This window comes from Orycteropus afer, unplaced genomic scaffold (assembly GCF_000298275.1).
Source record: "Orycteropus afer afer isolate SDZICR_OR568_19922 unplaced genomic scaffold, OryAfe1.0 scaffold00006, whole genome shotgun sequence".
NCBI classification, from domain to species: Eukaryota; Metazoa; Chordata; class Mammalia; order Tubulidentata; family Orycteropodidae; genus Orycteropus; species Orycteropus afer.
This window is the reverse complement of record NW_006921593.1, coordinates 2,714,259-2,734,759: the sequence shown is the minus strand read 5'-3', so window position 1 is coordinate 2,734,759 and position 20,501 is coordinate 2,714,259. Positions and strand designations below refer to the sequence as shown.

Genomic DNA, 20,501 nt, shown 5'->3' with positions numbered 1-20,501 from the left:
CCTCGGAAGGAAGGTTGGGCAATCCTACTTCCGTAGTGATACTGCCTCGGAAACCCAAGGAGGGGTCGCTATGAGTCGGGGCCGACTCGACAGCACATAACAACAACAACATGTATCTGGCACTCTTCAATCAGTGCTTTGTTTATTTGTTAAGTGTAGGGTTTTCTAGAGAAAAACTAGCTGCTTTGTTTTTTTAAATTATTAACAGTGAAATTAGAAAGAGAAGCTGAAGAAGAACGAATACGGAAGCACAAAGCAGCTGCCGAGAAGGCTTTCCAGGAGGGAATTGCCAGGGCAAAGCTGGTCATGCGTCGGACTCCTATTGGGACTGATCGAAACCACAATAGGTAAGTTGGAAGCTTCATTTTTTTTGTCTCCTAGGGTCATTACATTGTTATTAATTGCAGCAGGACTACCTAAAGTACTAACAAGAGACAGGTTTTCCTGTTCATGGAGTTTGGAAATGGCATTACTCATCACATGTTTATTGAATTTTTACTGTACCAAATGCTAGGATTGTAAAGGTGAATAAGACATGTCCCTTCCCTTGAAGATTTCACAATATTATGGTGATAGGTAAAATGTAATCCAAATAAAGATCTTTAAAAATGGTAATTATATCTTAAACATTTTTTGTGGACCCTAGAGATAAAGAAATACTAGAAATTATAAAAATTTTGAATGTTAAATGGGTCTCAGATTCTGAATGTTTCAAGAGTTTTTGCTTTACCGTGTAATGTAATTTGTATCAATCTATAGTTTTGAGCAGAGGAGGAATTCTTTCTACTGTGGTTAAGAATGCTCCATGATATTCTGGAATCATCATCCCCAACAGTAAAACCACCCTGCACTCCTGATCTGTTTGTTACTCTCATTGATACGTGGTTGTGGTTCGTAGATACTGGCTCTTCTCAGATGAAGTTCCAGGATTGTTCATTGAAAAAGGCTGGGTACATGACAGCATTGACTACCGATTCAGCCATCACCGCAAAGACCACATGGAGTATCCTGATGACGATTACCATCCCCGCAGTAAGTGCTTTATGTAGGGGTGGCATTAAGGCACTTTCTCTTTTAGCACAATTTCTTTATTGCCTTCTTAGGTATTTGGGTGGGATGGGAGAATATGAAATGAACAGAGAGACAGAGCACACTAAAATTTGATTACCAACTTTGTCCAGGCGTAGTGTGAGAGGCTAAAATAGGACATGTGGGTGTTATGATTGATAGTGGTTTTTAAACTTTTCCTGAAATCTCTTTGTAGGTGCTTTAAGGGCTGGGGTTGAGGTAAGGGGGCTAAGAAGACAGAGTTTCCTCCTTTTTTGTAATTCATTTGTTCAGTATTTAAAGAGCATCTCTTATATACCAACCATTTTTTCCCATGCTTGGGAGTACAGCAGTAAATAAGATAGGCAAGATCCCGGATGTCATCTGACTGGTGAGGAGAAATACAGCAATTATCAAACAAATAAATAAGGGACTTGAGAAGGAGTCATGAAAGGGCATTGATCCTGTTCTTTTTCTTGATCTGAGGTTGGTTACATGGGTGTGTTCAGTTTGCAAAATAACTTTAAAAGTGTGCTTTGCTAAGTGCATACACATATATTTCAAGAACAAAAGTAAAGTTTTGTTAAAAAAAGAAAAAAACTATACTTGGGTTAGATCAGGGTTTCCCATCTTCAGCATTTACTGACATTTTGGGCCAGACCATTTTTTGTAGATGGTGGTGGGGGGCCAGACTGTCTTGTGCATTGTAGAATATTTAATAGCATCCCTGGCCTCTACTAACTTGAAGACAGGAGTGATGACCAAAAATGTCTCTAGACACTGCCAAATGCTCCCTGGGAGGCAAAGTCACTTCTTGTTGGGGTAGGTGATCCACAGGCTTCCTGACTTTCTATAATCTAATCCAGATTGCTTCTCAAATACTAGATCATGTTTATTTAAGAAATTTTCATTTTTTCAAAGTACTTCTCCCTCGTGGTAGAGACACTTAATAACCCAAACTTCATATTCACAAAATTAGTACATTAAGAAACTACTTAATTTTTTTACATACTCAAAATCTTCAAATTTAAGATGTTTTCATGTTGAGTTGTATTAAGTGTTAGATTGTGGCACTTAGGAAAATCTAGTTTGGGTAGACGTGGATGAAGCAGTTATGTTTGGGAGCAGTAAATGTGAAGTCAGGGTCCTTAGAGTTTGGAGAGATTCCGATGGGATGAGAGAACGACTTTATAATGAATTTCAGAAGCTCAGTGGCTGTCCTTAGAAATCAAGTCAGTAGAGTTATAGCTGCCTCAGAAGATTCAGCACTCAAATCTCTTCACTTGGACCATTTTAGTGGATACTGTTTATTAATCATTTTTAGTTCTGGTATGGCAAGGCCTCTTTAAATTAAAATTACCTGACTTAAAAGTCTCAACGAGGTTTCATACCAGTTTTGCAGGGAAGATGTTGTGGGCTTAATGGAGAGAATGAGGCAGAAGAGAGTATCAGTGTAGTATCACGTGAAGCGTCAGATACTGTGATGGCCTCAAATGGGCTAAGTTAGCTTCAAGTATATGAATGTCATGTATTAGTATATAGGAACTGATTTATAAAAAGTTCATTGTAGTATTTGACATTTGAAGCTTCCAGGGGTAAGTTTGCAGCAGTTGATGTATTTTAGTTGTCTCTGCTTCACCACATCTACCACATCTTCACATTGACTACATCTGTGGAAAAGAGGCAATGGAAAAGCTCAATATCTTCAGCCAAAACAAGGCCACTTAGCTGACTGTGGAACTCTGTCCACTGCTCATATGCAAGTTCAAGTTGAAGCTAAAGACAAATAAAAGAAGTCCATAAGAGCCAAAATATGCTTGATTATATCCCTCCTGAATTTAGAGACCATCTAAAGAATAGATTTGATGCATTGAACACCGGTGACCAGAGGAATTATGCAATGACATCAAGAACATCATCCATGACAAAAGCAAAGGGTCATTAAAAAGACAAGAAAGGAAGAAAAGACCAAAATGGATGTCAGAAAAAAACTCTGAAACTTGCCCTTTAGTGGAGAGTAGCTAAAGCAAATGGAAGAAATGACAAGTTAAAAGAGCTGAACAGAGGATTTCAAAGAGTAGCTTGGGAAGACAAAGTCAATTATTACAAAGAAATGTGCAAAGACCTGCAGTTAGAAAAACAAAAGGGGGAGAACACACTCAGCATTTCTCAAGCTGAAAGAACTGAGGAAGAAACTTAAGCCTTGAATTGCAATATTGAAAGAGTCCATGGGGAATATATTAAATGATGGCAGGAAACATCAGAAGAAGATGGGTGGGATACACAGAGTCACTATACCGAAAAGAATTGGTAGATGATCATCCAGTTCAGGAGGTGGCATATGATCAAGAACCAATGGTATTGAAGGAGGAAGTTGAAGCTACACCAAAGGAAGTGGCAGAAAACAAGGCTCCAGGAATTGGTGGAATACCCATTGAGATTCTTCAATGAACGAATGCCGTGCTGGTGGCACTCAGTTGGCTATGCCGAGGGATGTGGAATGCATCTACCTGGCCAGTTGACTGGCCGTATTTGTATCCATTCTAAAGTAAGGTGATCCCACAGAATATGAAAATTGTTGAGCAATACCATTGATATTGAGGATAATTCAGAAACGGTCGCAGCAGTGTGTTAACAGAGAACTTCCAGAAATGCAGGCTGTATTCAAAAGGAGATGTGGAGCAAGGAATATAATAGCTGATGTCAGATGGATCTTGGCTGAAAGCAAAGAATACCAGAAAGATACTTACTTGTGTTTTATTGACTATGCAAAAGCATTTGATTATGTAGATCATAACAAATTGTGGATATCATTGAGAAGAATGGGAATTCCAGAACACTTAATTATACTCATGAAGAACCTGTATATAGACCAAGAGGCTGTCTTTTGAACAGAACAAGGGAATACTGCATGGTTTAAAATCAGGAATGGAGAGTGTCAGGGTTGTATCCTTTTACCATACTTACTCAGTTGGTATGCTGAGCAAATAATCCAAGAAGCTGGACTATATGAAGAAGAATGTGGCATCAGGATTGGAGGAAGAATCATTAACAACCTGTGATAAGCAGATGACACAATTTTGCTTGCTGAAAGTGAGGATGACTTGGAGCACTTACTGATGAAGATTAGAGCCTACAGTCTGCAGTATGGATTACACTTCAATATAAAGAAAACAAAAGTTCTCATAACTGGACCAATAAGCAGTATCATGATAGATGGAGAAAAGATTGAAGTTGTCAAAGACTTCATATTGCTTGCTTCTACAATCAGTGCCAATGGAAGCAGCAGTCAAGACTTGATGTCTTGCATTGAACAAATCTTTTGTAAAAGACCTCTTTCAAGTGCTGAAGAACAAAGATGTCTCCTTGAAGACTAAGGTGCACCTAAACCTAGCCATGGTATTTTCATTTGCCTTACATGTGTGTGAGAGCTTACAATGAATAAGCAAAACTGAAGAAGAGTTGATACTTTTTGAGTTGTGGTGTTGGTGAAGAATGCAGAAAGTACCATGGACTACTAAAAGAACTGACAAATCTGTCCTGGAAGAAGTGCAGCTGGAATGCTCACTGTCAGAAGGGACTATTCTCTGGAGAACAATGTCATGTTTCGTAAAGTGTAGGGGAAGGCCCTCAATGAGATGGATTGGCCCGGTGGTTGCAGCAATGGGCTCAGGTATGGTAGGGATCACGAAGCTGGCACAGGACCGAGCAGTGTTTCATTCTGGGTACATAAGGTCACTGTGAGTCGGAGGTGACTCAGTGTCATATACCAACAGCAACAGCTGCTGCACCACAGGCTCTTTTGTTCTTAATATTATATACAAGGAGTAGATTATTGCTTTGTATTGATCTGAAGAGTTACTTAGTTATCTCTTCATTCTAAGTTGTGACACTCTTATACTTTGAACTGTACAACTCTTCAGCTGTAAGGGATCTCAGAGCATCTGTTGTTCATGTGCGTATATTTAATAAGCAGCATCTGTGTCACAGGTTGTTGGATATGACATTGTGTACTGCTGAGATTTGAAACTAAGAATTGGATGTTTACTATAATCAACCTAATGTATAAATCTTTCTTAGGTAAGAAAGCAAACATGAGCAAAAATGCAAATATGAATGTACAGCATGGACCAGCAGCAGAAATTGCTGTGGAGACCACCGTACCCAAACAAGGACAGAACCTATGGTAATGTGAGCATTCATCTGGTTGCTCTTCCTTTTTCCTTTTAAATATTATAGAGGAAAGTGTTTAATATAGTGACACCAACGAATTAAGTTATTAGCAATTAAGGTCATTTTGTATGAATTTGATTTCTTAGGTATCTAAACGCATTACTTTCAAGACATTTTGATAGTGGCATAAAGGTAGTTTTTGATAGGAAAATATTTGTTTTTTCTAAGGCTTAGAATTTGATTATTTTAAAACCTGTATATTATAAGATGGCTCTTAACTATAGCATACTCCTCAATCTGTTTGGCAATAGAAGTGTGTAGGATTTTCCTCTGCTGATAAAAAGAAAACTATTGTGTACTTGTCCTTTGTATGTAATTCTGGTTTTAGGCAGGAAACTGGGTTTTGAGGATCCTATCCACTTGGGATTGTGTGAACTGCTTTAGCTGTGGCCACTTTTGGTTTACTGATCTCTTACTTTTTAGTTTCTGATACAGATTTATTCTTTGAAGGCTTATAGAGTGCCTCTTAACTTGAAGTGACCAAAATTGTCTCATTTAAATTTTAATGGAGAAAATTGGCTCCAGTGTCCAAGGAAAAATGTGACATAGGCCTCAGAGAAACTGTCAGTTCTTGGTTACATGTCTGGATGTTATACTGTGAACAAGTTTGGAATTCTGCTGTCCCACCTCCTATCACTAACCCTAAATCCTTTCTTAGTGTTTGATTTTGATTTCTCAGATTACCAAGTCTTTTTTCTCTTACAGGTTTTTATGTGACAGTCAGAAGGAACTGGATGAGTTGCTAAACTGCCTCCACCCTCAGGGAATAAGAGAAAGTCAGCTTAAAGAGAGATTAGAGAAGAGGTAAGGATTTTTATCTTGCTTCTCACATTTTCCTACTGCAGCATTAGAAGTTCTAAATATCTTACATTTTCTTACTTATCTATAAAAACTGTTAAAGTTAAAAAAAAGTACATAACACTTTTATTATTTGATGTTTTCTTGATACATCATACTTATTTGAAAAAAAGATACATTAAACCATGTATATACAGGGTAACAGACTTAGTTATTGAATGACACCTGTCAAACATCAAACTGTTAGACATCATTGTAATTATTTAGGCAGCCTTGCAAATACAGGCCTAGAGCAGTGGGTCTTCAAAAACCATTCTGTTAATATTGATAATAGCTAAAAAGTGGGAACAACCCAGATGGCAAGAGTTGATTAATGGAGAAACAAAATGTGACATACAATGGAATATTACTCAGCCATAAAAAGTAATAAAGTACTGATAACATTACAATGTAGAGGAATAGAAAAAAAACATTGTGCTAAGTGAAAGAAATCAGTTTGAGGCCCATCTATTGTCTGATTCATTTTATATGACACGGTTAGAATAGATAGATCCATGAAAACAGAAGGTGAAATAGAAATTGCCATGGGATCAGGGAGTGGGGAATTTGTGAGTGACTATGAACAAGTGTACTATTTCTAATTAGGGTGATAGAAATGTTTTGGGATTTGATAGTGGGGGTGATTCCACAAAATAAAAAACAGGTTAAAATGGTGAATTTTTATGCTGTGTGAATTACATCTCAAGGAAAAAAACCCAGATAGTTAAATCTACAAAATTAACATCAACTCCATTTTGATTCGCTAGTTTTCCTGCTGTAGTTGGAGCATCTTTGTCCTGTTTATGTTGTAGGCAGAAGAGAGCAGTCCCATCTTGTACCATACTGAGGTTCCTCTTAAAGCCAGAACAAGGCTTTGGCTTATGGCCACCTTTAATTTCTTACTGCTTGCTCATTTTCACCGTTGATTAATATTTGACGACAAAGAACAGACATTGGATGAAATCCATTCCTGATAGAAATGCTGAATAAAACAGGAATAGAAGAGAAACCAACAAAACCAGTGGCCAGCATTATTCTTAATGGGATGAAACTGAAAGCATTCCCCTTATGAATTAGTGCCAGACAAGGATGCCCTTTATCACTACTCTCATTCAATATTGTATTGGAAGTCCTTGCCAGAGCAATAAGGCAAGAAAGGGAAATAAAAAGGCATCCAAATTGACAAAGAAGAAGTAAAACTCTCTCTTTGTAGATAATATGATCTTAAACATACAGAATTCCAAAGACAAAATAAGACAATTACTGGAACTAAGGATAGTTTCATCAGAATGGCGAGGTACAAGATCAGCATACAAAAATCAGTCATATTATTTTACACTAACAGAACTCTGAAAAGGAAATCAAGAAAGTGATTTCATTTACAATAGCCACCTAAAAGATGAAGTACTTAGGAATAAATCTAACCAGAGACATAGGACTGTACCAAGAAAACTAAAAAAACATTGTTATAAGAAACCAAAAGACCTACATGATTGAAAGACTATACCATTACCATGTTCATGAATAAGAAGACTTAACATCATGAAAATAATACCCAAAGTGATCTTCAGTTATAATGCAGTCTTGATCCAGATTCCATCTAAGATCTTTCTTTAAAGAGATGGAAAAACTAACCACCAACTTGATAGGGAAAGGAAAGAGACCCTGGATAAATAAAGACTACTAAAGAAAAGCTGGCATAGTGCCTAAGGCATTTGACTGCTAACCAGAAGGCTGGCGGTTCAAACCCACCAGGCACTCCTCAGAAGGAAGGTTGGGCCATCTACTGGGAGCTCTGGTGGCACAGTCCCTAAGGCATCTGACTGCTAACCAGAAGGCTGGTGGTTCAAACCCACTAGTCACTCCTCGGAAGGAAGGTTGGGCAATCTACTTCCATAGTGATACTGCCTCGGAAACCCATGGTGGGGTCGCTATGAGTTGAGGCTGACTTGATGGCACATAACAACAACAAAAAATAAAGTAGGCACACTCTCCAGTCTCAAGACATACTGTATAGCCACAATAGTTAAAGCAGCCTGGTAGTGGTACAGTGGAACAGAATTGAGAATCCAGAAACCTGTGGACAGCTAATCTTTGACAGAGGGCCAAACTTATTAAATGGGGAAGAAATAGTCTCTTTAATGAATGATGCAGGCAAAACTGCATATCCATTTGGAGAAAAATAAAGTAGGACCCATATCTTATATCACGTACAAAACTGAACTTGGGTTTGGTTCAAAGATGTGAGCATAAAACCTAAAACCATAAAAACTATCAAAGAAAAAATAAGAACAAACTAGGTACCCTAATTCAGGGAATAAAGACACTGTTGAATATAACTAAAAAAGCACAGGGACCAAAAGGCAAAATAGATAACTTGGGCCTCCTAAAAATCAGACACTTACGTACATCAAAAGAATAAAAAAAGAACCCATAGACTAGGAAAAAATTTTTGGCAACAACCTGTCAGTCAAAGGACTGATCTCTAAAGTTATTAGAGAACTTCAACACTTTGACAGCAGAAAGACAAATGATCTACTTAAATGGGCAGAGGACATTTCACCAAAGACATGAAGAAATGCTCACAATCATTAACTATTAGATACCAAATCAAAACAGCAATGAGATAGCATCTTTCCCCAGCACTAATAGCTAAAATAAATAAATGAATGAATGAGTGCTTTTGAGGGTGTGGAGAGACTGGAATCCTCATGTACTGCTGGTGGGGCTGTAAAATGGTATAACTATTGTGGGAAGTGGAATGGCGCTTCCTTAAAAAGCTGGGAATCATTCAGGGTGAGTCAAATGATCAGCATGTACACAGTGCAGAAAGCTAAATGGGGTCCACTGAATCATGGCCATGAGGCTGATTATATGCAGTTGAAAGCAAAGGGAATCAACAAAATCATGATTGCTGGCAGATTGATTCATCACTGTTGCAGGTGGGACTACAGAATCGAGGAAAAGACCATCATTGGGATACATACATAATTGAAGATGGAAATGGGTTGCAAGATTGGTTCTGGGCCTTGACTACCTGGCCAGGTGGTGGTCCGGATGACTCAAGACCATGCAGCCTGAGTTGTAGCCACAAGGTTGCTACAAAACTGCACCAGGACCGCAGCCTTTATTTAAATTAGAAAAGGACACGTGCAAATGCCCAGTTGTTTGTGTGAACACACTCTGCTTTCCAGCATACTCTTTTCATGAGTGCAAACTGCCTATTCCTCGGTCTGTCCTGGAACTTGTCTGTGCATAGCCACAACGTTGAAAGTCAGAAAGATCAGCTGGTGGCTGAACTTAAGTCAGGATTCAAAATGGAGTTAGGGTTCCCACTGCAGAATGTAGCCTTCCACAAACCCATATGATCCAGCAATCCCACTGCTAGGTATATATCCTAGAGAAGTAAGAGCCCTGGCACAAACAGATAACATGTATACCCGTGTTCATCACAGTACTGTTCACAATAGCAACGTGCATACCCGTGTTCATGACAGTACTGTTCACAATAGCCAAAAGATGGAAACAATCTAAATGCCAGTCAACAGAGAGGAATGGATCGACAAACTATGAGCATACACACAGTGGAATACTACACAACGTTGAAGAACAGTGACGAATCTGAAACATCTCATAACTTTGATGAACTTAGAGTCCATTGTGCTGAGTGAAGTTAGTCAATCACAAAAGAACAAATACTGTATGGAGACAATTGTAAAAAAAAAAAAAAAACAAGTCAAGAAAAGGGTTTCACAAAAAAACAAGTATCCTTTGATGGTTGTAAGTGTGAGTAGGGAAGGGAAGATAAACCACTAAATACAGGGTAAACACATGTTAAGTGATGGGAAAAATCTATATGGCTGTCCATTTTCAACCTTTTAGTAGGACTGGTAATACTCACTGTAATTTGACTGTGAAATGATTAATATACATAATGTTCCTCTCAGAAAACAAACAAAAAGCAGTCAGTGGTTAATACATAAATTTATTATGATTGTTTCACGCTACTTAATATAGTTGTGTCTAGACAATTGAAGAGTGACAAAGGAAAATGTCAGTACATAGGGCCCCAGAGGAATGCAGTGTTATGCTATTCATTCCTCTTTAGGTTAGATTGAAAGCACAGATTGAACAGATAATTATTCTTTCTGTGAAAAATCAGATTGTCAGGATTAAAAACAAAGCTTATACTTTTTTCTTTGAACACTAGGGAAAAAATTTTTGCTTTGTTTATTTTCTTTTACTATTTTTTTAAATTGTGCTTTGGGTGCAAATTTACAGAGCAGAGATTTGTTTTACATTCAAGAGTTCATGTACATTTGGTTTCATTCCCAGTTACCATCCCCAGCCCTAACCCTTTCTCCTCTTCTCCCTTCCCAGTGACCCCCCCAGTATTTTGCTTGATTTTAAACTTTTTAAAGTGTGTCAAACGGTTTGTAGTCTTTTTGGAACTTCCTTTTCTTTATTTATCATTATTTCACTGAAGGGCCAACCATGTTTTTTTTATAGCAGAACTGTATTAATTTTCTTTATAGGAAAATGTACAGTGATGAAAGACATAAATGAGCAGAAGAATACTTGGTCACTGGGAAAGATAAAGAAAGCGAGAGTGGTACTATCTTGATGTTTTATCAGAATGGTAGAATTTAAGAGTAAAGTAAAGAGGGACGTTATGTAACAGTACAAGTCACAATGTATGCATAGGATGTTATGCCCCAAATAATATTGTTGCTAAATATGTAGAGCCAAAACTATTAGAAATATAAAGCCATGCTGACAAAAGTGTAATTATGATGGAAGAGTTTAACTAATGAAGATCAAAGACTACAGCCATCAGTATGGATTACATCTCAACATAAACTCAAAAACCAAATTCACTGCCATCAAGTAGATTGCCACTCATAGCAACCCGCAGTCTGAGTAAATCTTTACAGAAGTAGTTTGCCCCATCTTCCTTCCATGGAGTGGCTGGTGGGTTTGAACCGCTTACCTTCTGATTAGCAGTCAAATGCTTTAGGTGGTGTACCACTGGAGCTCTAACATAAAGACAACAAAAATCCTCATAACTGGACCAATAAACAACATCATTATAAATGGAGAAAAGATTGAAGTTGAAGATTGCATTTTACTGGGACCCATAATCAGTGCCTAAGCAGGCAGCAGTCAAGAGGTAAAATGATGTAATGCATTGGGCAAATGTACTTCAAAAGACCTCTTTAAAGTGTTAAAGGAGCTTTGGTGACATAGTGCCTAAGGCATTTGATTGCTAACCAGAAGGTTGGTGGTTCAAACCCACCATCCACTGCAGAAGGAAGACTGGGCAATCTACTTCTGTAAAGATTTCCTCCTTGGAAACCCAAAAGGGGTCTCTATGAGTCATTAAAGAGCAAAGATGTCACTTTGAAGACTAAGGTGTGCCTGATCTAAGCCATGGTGTTTTCAGTTGCCTCATACGCATGTATGTGAGAGCAGGACAATGAATAAGGAAGACCACAGAAGAATTGATGCATTCGAATTGTAGCGTTGGGGAAGAATGTCGAATATACCATGGACTGCCGGAACAAACAGATGTGTCTTGGAAGAAGTAAATCCAGAATGTTCCTTTCTGGAAGTGAGAGTGGCCAGACTTTTGTCTTGCATACTTTGGTCATATTTTTAGGAGGGACCAGACCCTGGAGAAGGATGTCATACTCCGTAAAATAGAAGGTCAGAGAAAAAAGGGGAACACCTTCAATGAGATGAATTGACACATTGCAACAATGGACTCAAGTATAGCAATGATTGTGAGGATGGTGCACACCAGGGCGTGTTTCAGTCTGATGTATATAGGGTCACTGTGAGTTAAAACGAACTTGACAGCACCTAACAACAACTTAACTCAAGGTGGCCTTGAGCTTTTGTTTTCATCTTGGTGTAGGAAGCCAGCTAGAAACCTTATGGCCCACCCAGAGCAGAGAGTTGATTGAACCTTAAGAAAGTTAATTTTTAGTATAAAGAGAAAGAGAACATACTTGTGTCACAAGTTCAACTTCATGTCTCTTTTGTGTTGTGAAGAATTCTAAGCAGATTTGATTTAAAGTTGTCCTAGGTTGGTAGCAGTTCACAGCAACTGACAAAGTAAATTTACATTCTCTCTTGAGAAACACAGTTTCAAACCTGGCTTCAAAGAATTCCCACAGAGAATTCCAAGATGCTCACAGTAAAAAAAGAAAAAGCACAAACAAGACACTGAGTAAGAGCTAGGAAAAGCAACAGACTTTAGATACTGAAACAATCAAACACAATAAAATAGGTCTATTTAGAATGACTCAAGAAATTTGAAAATCTGTGGAAGAAATAAGACTACTAAAAAACATCAAGGAACAGAAAAGATCTAAATAAATCTTTTAGAAATAAAGCAGGTCATTCAGTATCGTCACTGAATTATATAGTTAATAATGATTAAAATGACAAGTTTTTTTGTTACGTATAGTTTACTGCAATAAAATTAAAAAACTCCCATCATTCAAGTAATTGAAATTTAAGGAACATCTTTAAAATCTCTTTTTTTCCACCCACCCCCCTCAAACTCTTCTAGGTACCAGGACATTATTCACTCTATCCATCTGGCACGGAAGCCAAATTTGGGTCTAAAATCCTGTGATGGCAACCAGGAGCTCTTACACTTTCTGCGTAGTGATCTCATTGAAGTTGCAACAAGGTTACAAAAGGGGGGACTTGGATATGTAGAAGAAACATCAGAATTTGAAGCTAGGGTAAGATGGAAATACCCTTGGGGTGTGTGCTTTTCTTTGAATACTGTATTGTGTTTTCATTGAAGGTTTCCATAGCAGTTGAGGTTCCCATTCAGCAATGTGTACACAGTGTGTTCAGTGACACTGGTTCCATTCATTCTCACAGTGCATGAACATTCTGGTGGTGTCATTCCATTCATCTGATTTCCCTGCCTTCTTACATCTTGAGATGAATTACTACTATGTTTCCTTTCACAAAGGACTTACATATTTTTTATGATTCTTACTGATTTTTTTGAAGACTTGCTCAACCGAAAGGATTTGCATTTCAGATATTGGACATTTACTGTATTTATTTATCAAATATTTGTCAGTTGCCTACTTTGTGCCAAACCCAGGCCTTAGCCAATATTGGATTATCCTCAATTTTCTTTGTTTCTGTTTGTGGGTACAATATGATAATCTTGTGGTTGGCGTGCCTCTGTGGAACTGGCAAGGTAGTTTGCAGTATTCCAGAGTATGCCTTTCACCATGTTGTTTAGCTTCTGTTGCCTCATCCATGATACAGATGCAAGGCTTAACTGAGAGGTCAAATATGTAAAGAATTTGACCTGGCGTGTAGTTAGTAAGCACTCAGTATATTTTGACTCTTCTTCTAGGCTTGTCTTTGCCTTGGGATTATAGCTCGCACATAACAGGCACTTAGTAATTGGTGAATGAATGTGTTACGTAACTTCTTTAAGTAGAGGAAGTTTTAGCATGTGTGTGTACCCTTCCCTGGGGAGATGGAAATAGTCATCTGCTTTCCAGTGCATCAGCCATCCATTGAGCTGAGCAGCCAGTTACATTAATGTCATGTAGCGCTTTTGATATCTAGGTCTAAGTTGATTTCAGTATAGTGTGGGATAGTCTCCTTTCATCTTTTCCTTCGCTTTTCTCTCAATCTGGTTTTTAAATAATTTCCTGTAGGTGATTTCACTAGAAAAACTGAAGGATTTTGGTGAGTGTGTGATTGCCCTTCAGGCCAGTGTCATAAAGAAATTTCTCCAAGGCTTCATGGCTCCCAAGCAAAAGAGAAGAAAACTCCAAAGTGAAGATTCAGCAAAGACTGAGGAGGTGGATGAAGAGAAAAAAATGGCAGAGGAAGCAAAGGTATGTAAGTTATCGAAAGATGCAGTTTTATGATTGTGTAGAAGCGTCTGACTTGGTTCTGAAATAGTCTAACCCTATACTTGTTAGCTACTGTAAGCACTGATCCTAGCCAGTGTTCCGTTTTTATCACTTTGCATAAGGTGTGTGATTTTCAATCTGGTCTTTGGAGTGCATCCTTGGTGCAGTGCCTCTAGGGTGTTTGATGGTGGTCAGGGTCCATGCCTTCCACCTTTGACCAAAGCTGATTCTCCTTTTTTAAAAGGTGGTAGTGGTATTTGTTTTTTCTTTTGGTTATTGGCACCCAGCATCGTCATCTCTGGAGGTAAAACTGGGTGAGAGTTGTTTCACATTTTACTCTCATTGATTTATAAACAGTGGGCATGCTACTTTTAAAAACATATATATAAAAGAGAAAAAAAATAATATAGCAGTTCCTCAAAGAACTGAAAACAGAATTACCATATGACCTAGCAGTTCATTCTTAGGTATATACGCAGAAGCCTTTTGAGACAGAGATCCAAACACTTGAACACCAGTACTCATTACAGCATTATTCTTTGGTCAGGACAGTTTCTCAGTTGCCGCTGGGCCTTACGCTCTTACCTCTGTTAGTGCTCAGGCCTGGCCTTGGCCCTGCTCGGGCAAGTGTTGGAAGTCTTGCTCTTTAGCTCTGCAGTTAAGAGGCTAGAGTCACTCCAGTCCTCCAAGAAGCCTCCTGCCCCATCTCTCTCTGTTTTCTCACTCTGTGGGTCGGCAGGGCACTGTAGCAGCCTTCCTCCACAGGCCAGGAAGCTTCCTGTGTGGTCTTGCTCCTGTCTCCTGCTGCTGCTGCTGCTGCTGCCATTTCTCTGCTGTTGAACTCTGCCGGGCTTGCTGTTGCCCCTGCTTGTGTGCGCTTTCTCCAGCGTTACAGCTCTTTCTCCTGGGTTTGGGAGATACTCAGCCCCGAGACGTTGGGTACAGAAGACATGCGCTTTTGTACTCCTGGCTCTTGACAGTAGTGAGGTCCCCTTCCACCTCTGGATGGGTGCCCTTTAAGTCCAGTGGGATGGCAGAACTGACCAGTACCCTCATTAGGGTTGCATCCTTACACCTTATTTGCATTATTAGCCAGCTGTGCAGTCCCCTTTGTGGGTCACCTTACTTGTATGGTCCCATCTGGTTACCAGACCATGGCTACCATATAAAATAACTCACTGCCCTTCAGCAAATTAAGAGAAAATTTCCCAAAGGGGATACACATAAGGTGGGGTTTGAAGAATCAGTAGGAATTAATCAGGTTATGGAAGGGGGCACGTTGTTTTTGTTGTTTGCCTTTGGTTTGGTTTTGATTCAGCAACCCTTAAAGGACAGAACTGCCCCACAGGGTTTCCTGGGTTGTAATCTTTATGGAAACAGATTTTAAAAAAAACCAACCCAAATTCACTGCCATCAAATCTATTTATTCCAACTCATAGCAACCTCCATTGGGTTTCCAAGGCTGTGGATCTTTATGGAAGTAGATCGCCTCACCCTATCTTCCTTCCATGGAGCAACTGGTGGGTTTGAACTACTGACCTCTGGTTAGCAGCCAAATGCCTCATGTACTACACCACCAGAGCTCCTTATGTAAACAGATAGCCAGGTCTTTTCTTCCACAGAGTCACTGGTGAGTTTGAACTGCTGACCTTTCATTCAGTATCAAGAGTATAACTGTTGAGTCAGCAGGGCTCCTCAGGAGGAGGCATACTTAACCCACTGCCATTGAGTCGATTCCTACTTATGGCACCCCTACAGAACAGAACAGAAGTGCCTCACAGAATTTCCAAGGTTGTAAATCTTTACGGAAATAGACTGCCTCATCTTTCTCCCGTGGAGTGGCTGGTGGGTTTAAACCATTGACCTTTCAGTTAGCAGCTGAAAGCTTAAACTACTGTGCCACCAGGACTCTTTGGAGGAGGGGTATTGTTTTTAGGGCCATCGAGATGATTCTGACCCATAGCAACCCTGTCTACAACCGAACGAAACACTGCCTGGTCCTGGGCCATCCTCACAGTTCCTGCTATGCTAGAGCCCATTGTTGCAACCACCGTGCCAGTCCATCTTATTGAGGGTCTTCCCTTTTTCTGCTGACCCCTCTACCAAACAGGAACTCTGGTGGTGTAGTGCCTAAGGCATTTGACTGATAACCAGAAGGCTGACTGCTAAAACCCACCAGGCACTCCTCAGAAAGAAGATTGGGCAGCTTACTTTTGTAGAGATACTGCCCCCAAAACCCAAGGAAGGGTCACTATGAGTCAAATTGACTCGACAGCAATTAGTTCGGTTTTTGGTTTCTTTACCAAACATGATCTCCTTCTCCAGGGAGTGGTCCCTTCCGACAACATGGCCAAAGTGTGAGAGACAAAGTTTGGCCATTCTCACCTCTAAAGTACATTTTGGCTTGTACTTCCTCCAAGGCAGATTTCTTCATTCTTCTAGCAATTCATGGTACATTGAATGTTCTTTGCCATCACCACAACTCAAAAGCATCGATTGTTCTGTGATCTTTCTTATTCACTGTCCAGCTCTCACATGCATATGAAGCTATTGAAAATAGCATGGCATGGGTCATGTGCACCTTAGTCTTCAAAGTGACATCTTTGTTCTTTAGCACTTTAAAGAGGTGTTTTGCAGCAGATTTGCCCAGTACAGTATGTCATTTGATTTCTTGACTGCTGCTTGCATGGATGTTGATTGTGGTCTAGGTAAAATGAAATCCTTTCAGTCCAGTTGTGAGGATTCTTGTTTTCTTTATGCTGAGGTGTAATACATGCTGAAGGCTATAATCTTTGATCTTCATCAGTAAGTGCTTCAAATCTTAATTTTCAGCAAGGAACGTTGTGTCATCTGCCCACCACAAGATTGTTTCTCCATCTTGATGCCAGGTTCTGCTTTATACAGTCCAGATTCTCAGATTATTTGCTCAGCACACAGATTGAATAAGCGTGGTGAAAGGATACAGCCCCGACGCACATCTTTCCTGAACTTAAACCATGCAGTATCTCTTTTTTCTGTTCCAACAACTGCTTCTTGGTCTATGTGTAGGTTCCTCATGAGCATAATTAAAGTGTTCTGGAATTTTATGATCCACACAGTAGAATTGTTTTTGCATAGTCAGCAAAACATAGGTAAACATCTTTCTGGTATTCTTTGCTTTTAGCCAAGATCCGTCTCTGACATCAGCAAAGATATCCCTTGTTCTATGTCCTCTTCTGAATCTGGCTTGAATTTCTGGCAGTTCCCTGTCACTGTATCGCTACAACCATTTTTGAATTATCTTAAACAAAATTTTACTTGTGTGTATTATGAACGATACGGTTTGGTAATTTCCACATTCTGTTGGATCACCTTTCTTTGGAATGGGCATAAATACGGATCTTTTCCGGTCTATGTGACCAGGTAGCTAGCTGTCTTCCAGATTTCTTGGCATAAACAAGTGAGTGCCTCTAGTGCTGCATCCATTTGTTGAAACATCTTAGTGGATAATCCATCAGTTCTTAGAGCCTTCGTTTTTTTTTTCTAATTCCTTCAGTGCAGCTTGGACTTCCTCCTTCAGTCCTTTTTTATTTTGTGAGATAGCCATGTAGCAGGCTCTCTTGGTCTTGGTAACTGCTATTAAGTCAGACAAGACTCCTGGTGACTTCATGCACAGTGGGTGGTGCAGGTACACAGTCCTGCCCCATCCCCATAATCATTGGTTGCGGATCAGACCGTTGTGATCCATAGAGTTTGCTTTTTCTTTTTTCCTTTTGTAACTTTGTAATTTGAATACCATTGATTCTTGATCCTATACCCACCCTGAAATGGCTGAGCATCAGTTCTTTTTGGTACAGTAACTCTGTATTCTTTCCTTCTGTCTTTGACGCTTCCAACGTGGTTCAGTATTTTGCCATTAGAATCCTTCAGTATTGCAACTCTGAGGTTTGAGTTTTTTCTTCAGTTCTTTCAGCTTCAGAAATGCCAAGTGTAGAGGAGGCACAATCCTTGTTAAATTGAGCTGAAACTGGTCGTCTTGGCATTGGCAGTTTGTCCTTGTTTTACTTTCTCAGTTTACTCACAGTGAGTCTACTCCCCCACCCCCACCCCCATTTTTTTCCTCCTACTCCCTTTTTTTTGGGGAGCTCTTGTGGCATAGTGCCTAAGGCATTTGACTGTTAACCAGAAGGCTGGTGGTTCAAACCCAGCAGCCACTCCTGGGAAGGAAGATTGGGCAATCTACTTCCATAGAAATACCGCCTTGGAAACCTAAGGAAGGGTCACTATGAGTCAGATCCGAGTCCACAGGAGTGAGTTTTTACTCCTTTTTTAAAGCTCTTTAAATGTTTGTACATAGTTAAAATGTTTCCCTTAAGTTTCTTCCTGAGGCTCAAGGTGATGTGTGACAATCATTTTTAGTCAGGGGTGAGCAGAGCAGAGAACCAAGAGACTTGACATATTGTCATCTTACTGGGATTTAGTTACTACCTTCCTCTGTATTTTATTTTTTTGATACTTGATTTTGGTTGTTGGGAATAGAGACAGCAGTATATTCCATATGTGCAATCACATACTTTCTTTAAAAAAACAAAAACCTCGCTGCCATGGAGTTGATACAACTGATAACAACCCCTCCTTGGGTTTCTGAGGCTGTATCACTATGGAAGTAGATTGCCCAGTCTTCCTTCTGAGGAGTGACTGGGTTTGAACTGCCAGCCTTCGGGTTAGCAGTCAGGTATAGGATCCAGATGTGCTGAGAAGCTAGAGACTGTTCTCAAAGCATCTCCTTACATAGTGGAAGCAGGTTGTATCCTGAAGGCAGTTGTTAGTTGCTCACAGCACATTTCTCCATGAAGTTGATCACATCACATCACATCTCATCATGGAGAATAACTGCACCCACTTGCTCAGTCACTTAACCATGGCCCAGCCAAGTTGAGACACAATGTTAACTACCACAGCCACACGTTTCACATTCTCCTCCAACTCCGGACTCTACAAAAGGCTATTGGAATTTTGGTCAAGATGGTGTTGAATATGTAGGTCGCTTTTGGTAGTATTGATATCTTGACGATATACAATCCATGAACATGGAACAGGTTTTGTATATTTAAGTCCTTTTTTAATGTCTTACAGCACTGTTTTATAATTTTCACTTTAAAAGTCTTCCACATTTCTGGTAAAATTTATTCCTAGGTATTTTATTTTCTTAGATGCTCTTGTAGATAGATTTCCTTTTCAGATTTATCATAGCTGGTGTATGGACACACAAGTGATATTTGTTGTTGACCTTATAGCTGCAACTTAGCTAAATTTCTCTATTAGCTCTAGAAGCTTCCTTGCGTACTCTTGGCTTTTCTATATATATGATCATATCATCCATGAATAGAGATAATTTTACTTTTTCTTGCCCAATCTGGATACCTTTTATTTCTCTTTTCTTGTCCTAATGTTTTGACTAGGACTTCTAACACAATATCGAATAGATACTTTTCCCAATTTCAAGGCGAAACTGCCCAGACGTTATCCAGAAATATAAAGTTGGCTGTTGGCTTTTCATATTTATGTCCTGAATCATATTTAGGAACTTCTCTTCTATAACTGTATTCTTGAGAGTTTTTTATCAAGAAAGGATATTGGATTTTATTAAATGCTTTTTCTGTATCCATCAAGATGATCATGTTCTTTTCCTTTGTTCTGTTGATGTGTGGTATATTATGTTGATGAATTTTCTAATGTTGACTTATCCCTACATTCTTGATCCCTCTTGGCCCTGGTGGTATGACTCTTATAAGAGACAGTTGGATTCTGTTAGTATTTTGTTGAGGATTTTTGTATCTACATTCACAAGGGATATTGGCTTGTGGTTTTCTTCTCTTGTGGTGTCTTTGCCTTGTTTTGGTATCAGGGTTATGGTCTGTGTTCCTTTTAAGTGGTTACATGGTATGTAGGTAACCTTCTAGATGAAGGCTAAGACATTAGTTAGCTGGTCTCTATTGCTGTATCTTTTCTCAGTAAGTGTAATTTCTAGCCTTGCTGAGTATTATATAGGTTTTGTTTTTAAGTCAGTTGTATACAGAATGTCTTTCTTGACATGATCTGTCTGTCCAAGACTCAAAATCTTTCCTACCATTTCTTTTCCTATATAACAATGTTTTCTTCTCACCGAAGACTAGTAGCTGTAGCATTCTTACTACGTTTTTTTGACTGCTCAGTTCCACAGTGAAGTATCTCTTTTTAGCTTGACAGATGAGGCTTGATTCTTAGAATGATTGGGAAGGAAAATATGAGTAGGTTTAACCTTGGGGCCTAGACATTAATGGAAACCATGGAAAAATTTCTTGGAAAATCAATTAGATTGCCTACTAAGAAGTTCCACAATGTTCTGCATTAAAATGGCGTTATGCCCTGCCAGCTCCCCGTCAGAGGTCAGCTCTGCCATAGCTCTGACATTTTCCACTAGTCTCTGCTTTGAAGGTTTCCACTTGGCAAAGGCCAGCA

At 39.2% G+C, this 20,501-nt stretch overlaps 1 protein-coding gene across 1 annotated transcript in view; it reads left to right on the top strand.

The window, feature by feature from the left end:
* The window catches only part of BAZ1B (bromodomain adjacent to zinc finger domain 1B), a 98,868-nt gene that overhangs the window by 66,860 nt on the left and 11,507 nt on the right, over positions 1-20,501 (top strand). Inside the window, exons 8-13 of the mRNA XM_007940323.1 lie at positions 209-347; positions 899-1,032; positions 5,128-5,233; positions 5,986-6,084; positions 12,695-12,872; positions 13,821-14,003. Coding sequence (XP_007938514.1) covers positions 209-347; positions 899-1,032; positions 5,128-5,233; positions 5,986-6,084; positions 12,695-12,872; positions 13,821-14,003 — 839 coding nt within the window. The remainder of the gene's footprint in view (positions 1-208; positions 348-898; positions 1,033-5,127; positions 5,234-5,985; positions 6,085-12,694; positions 12,873-13,820; positions 14,004-20,501) is intronic.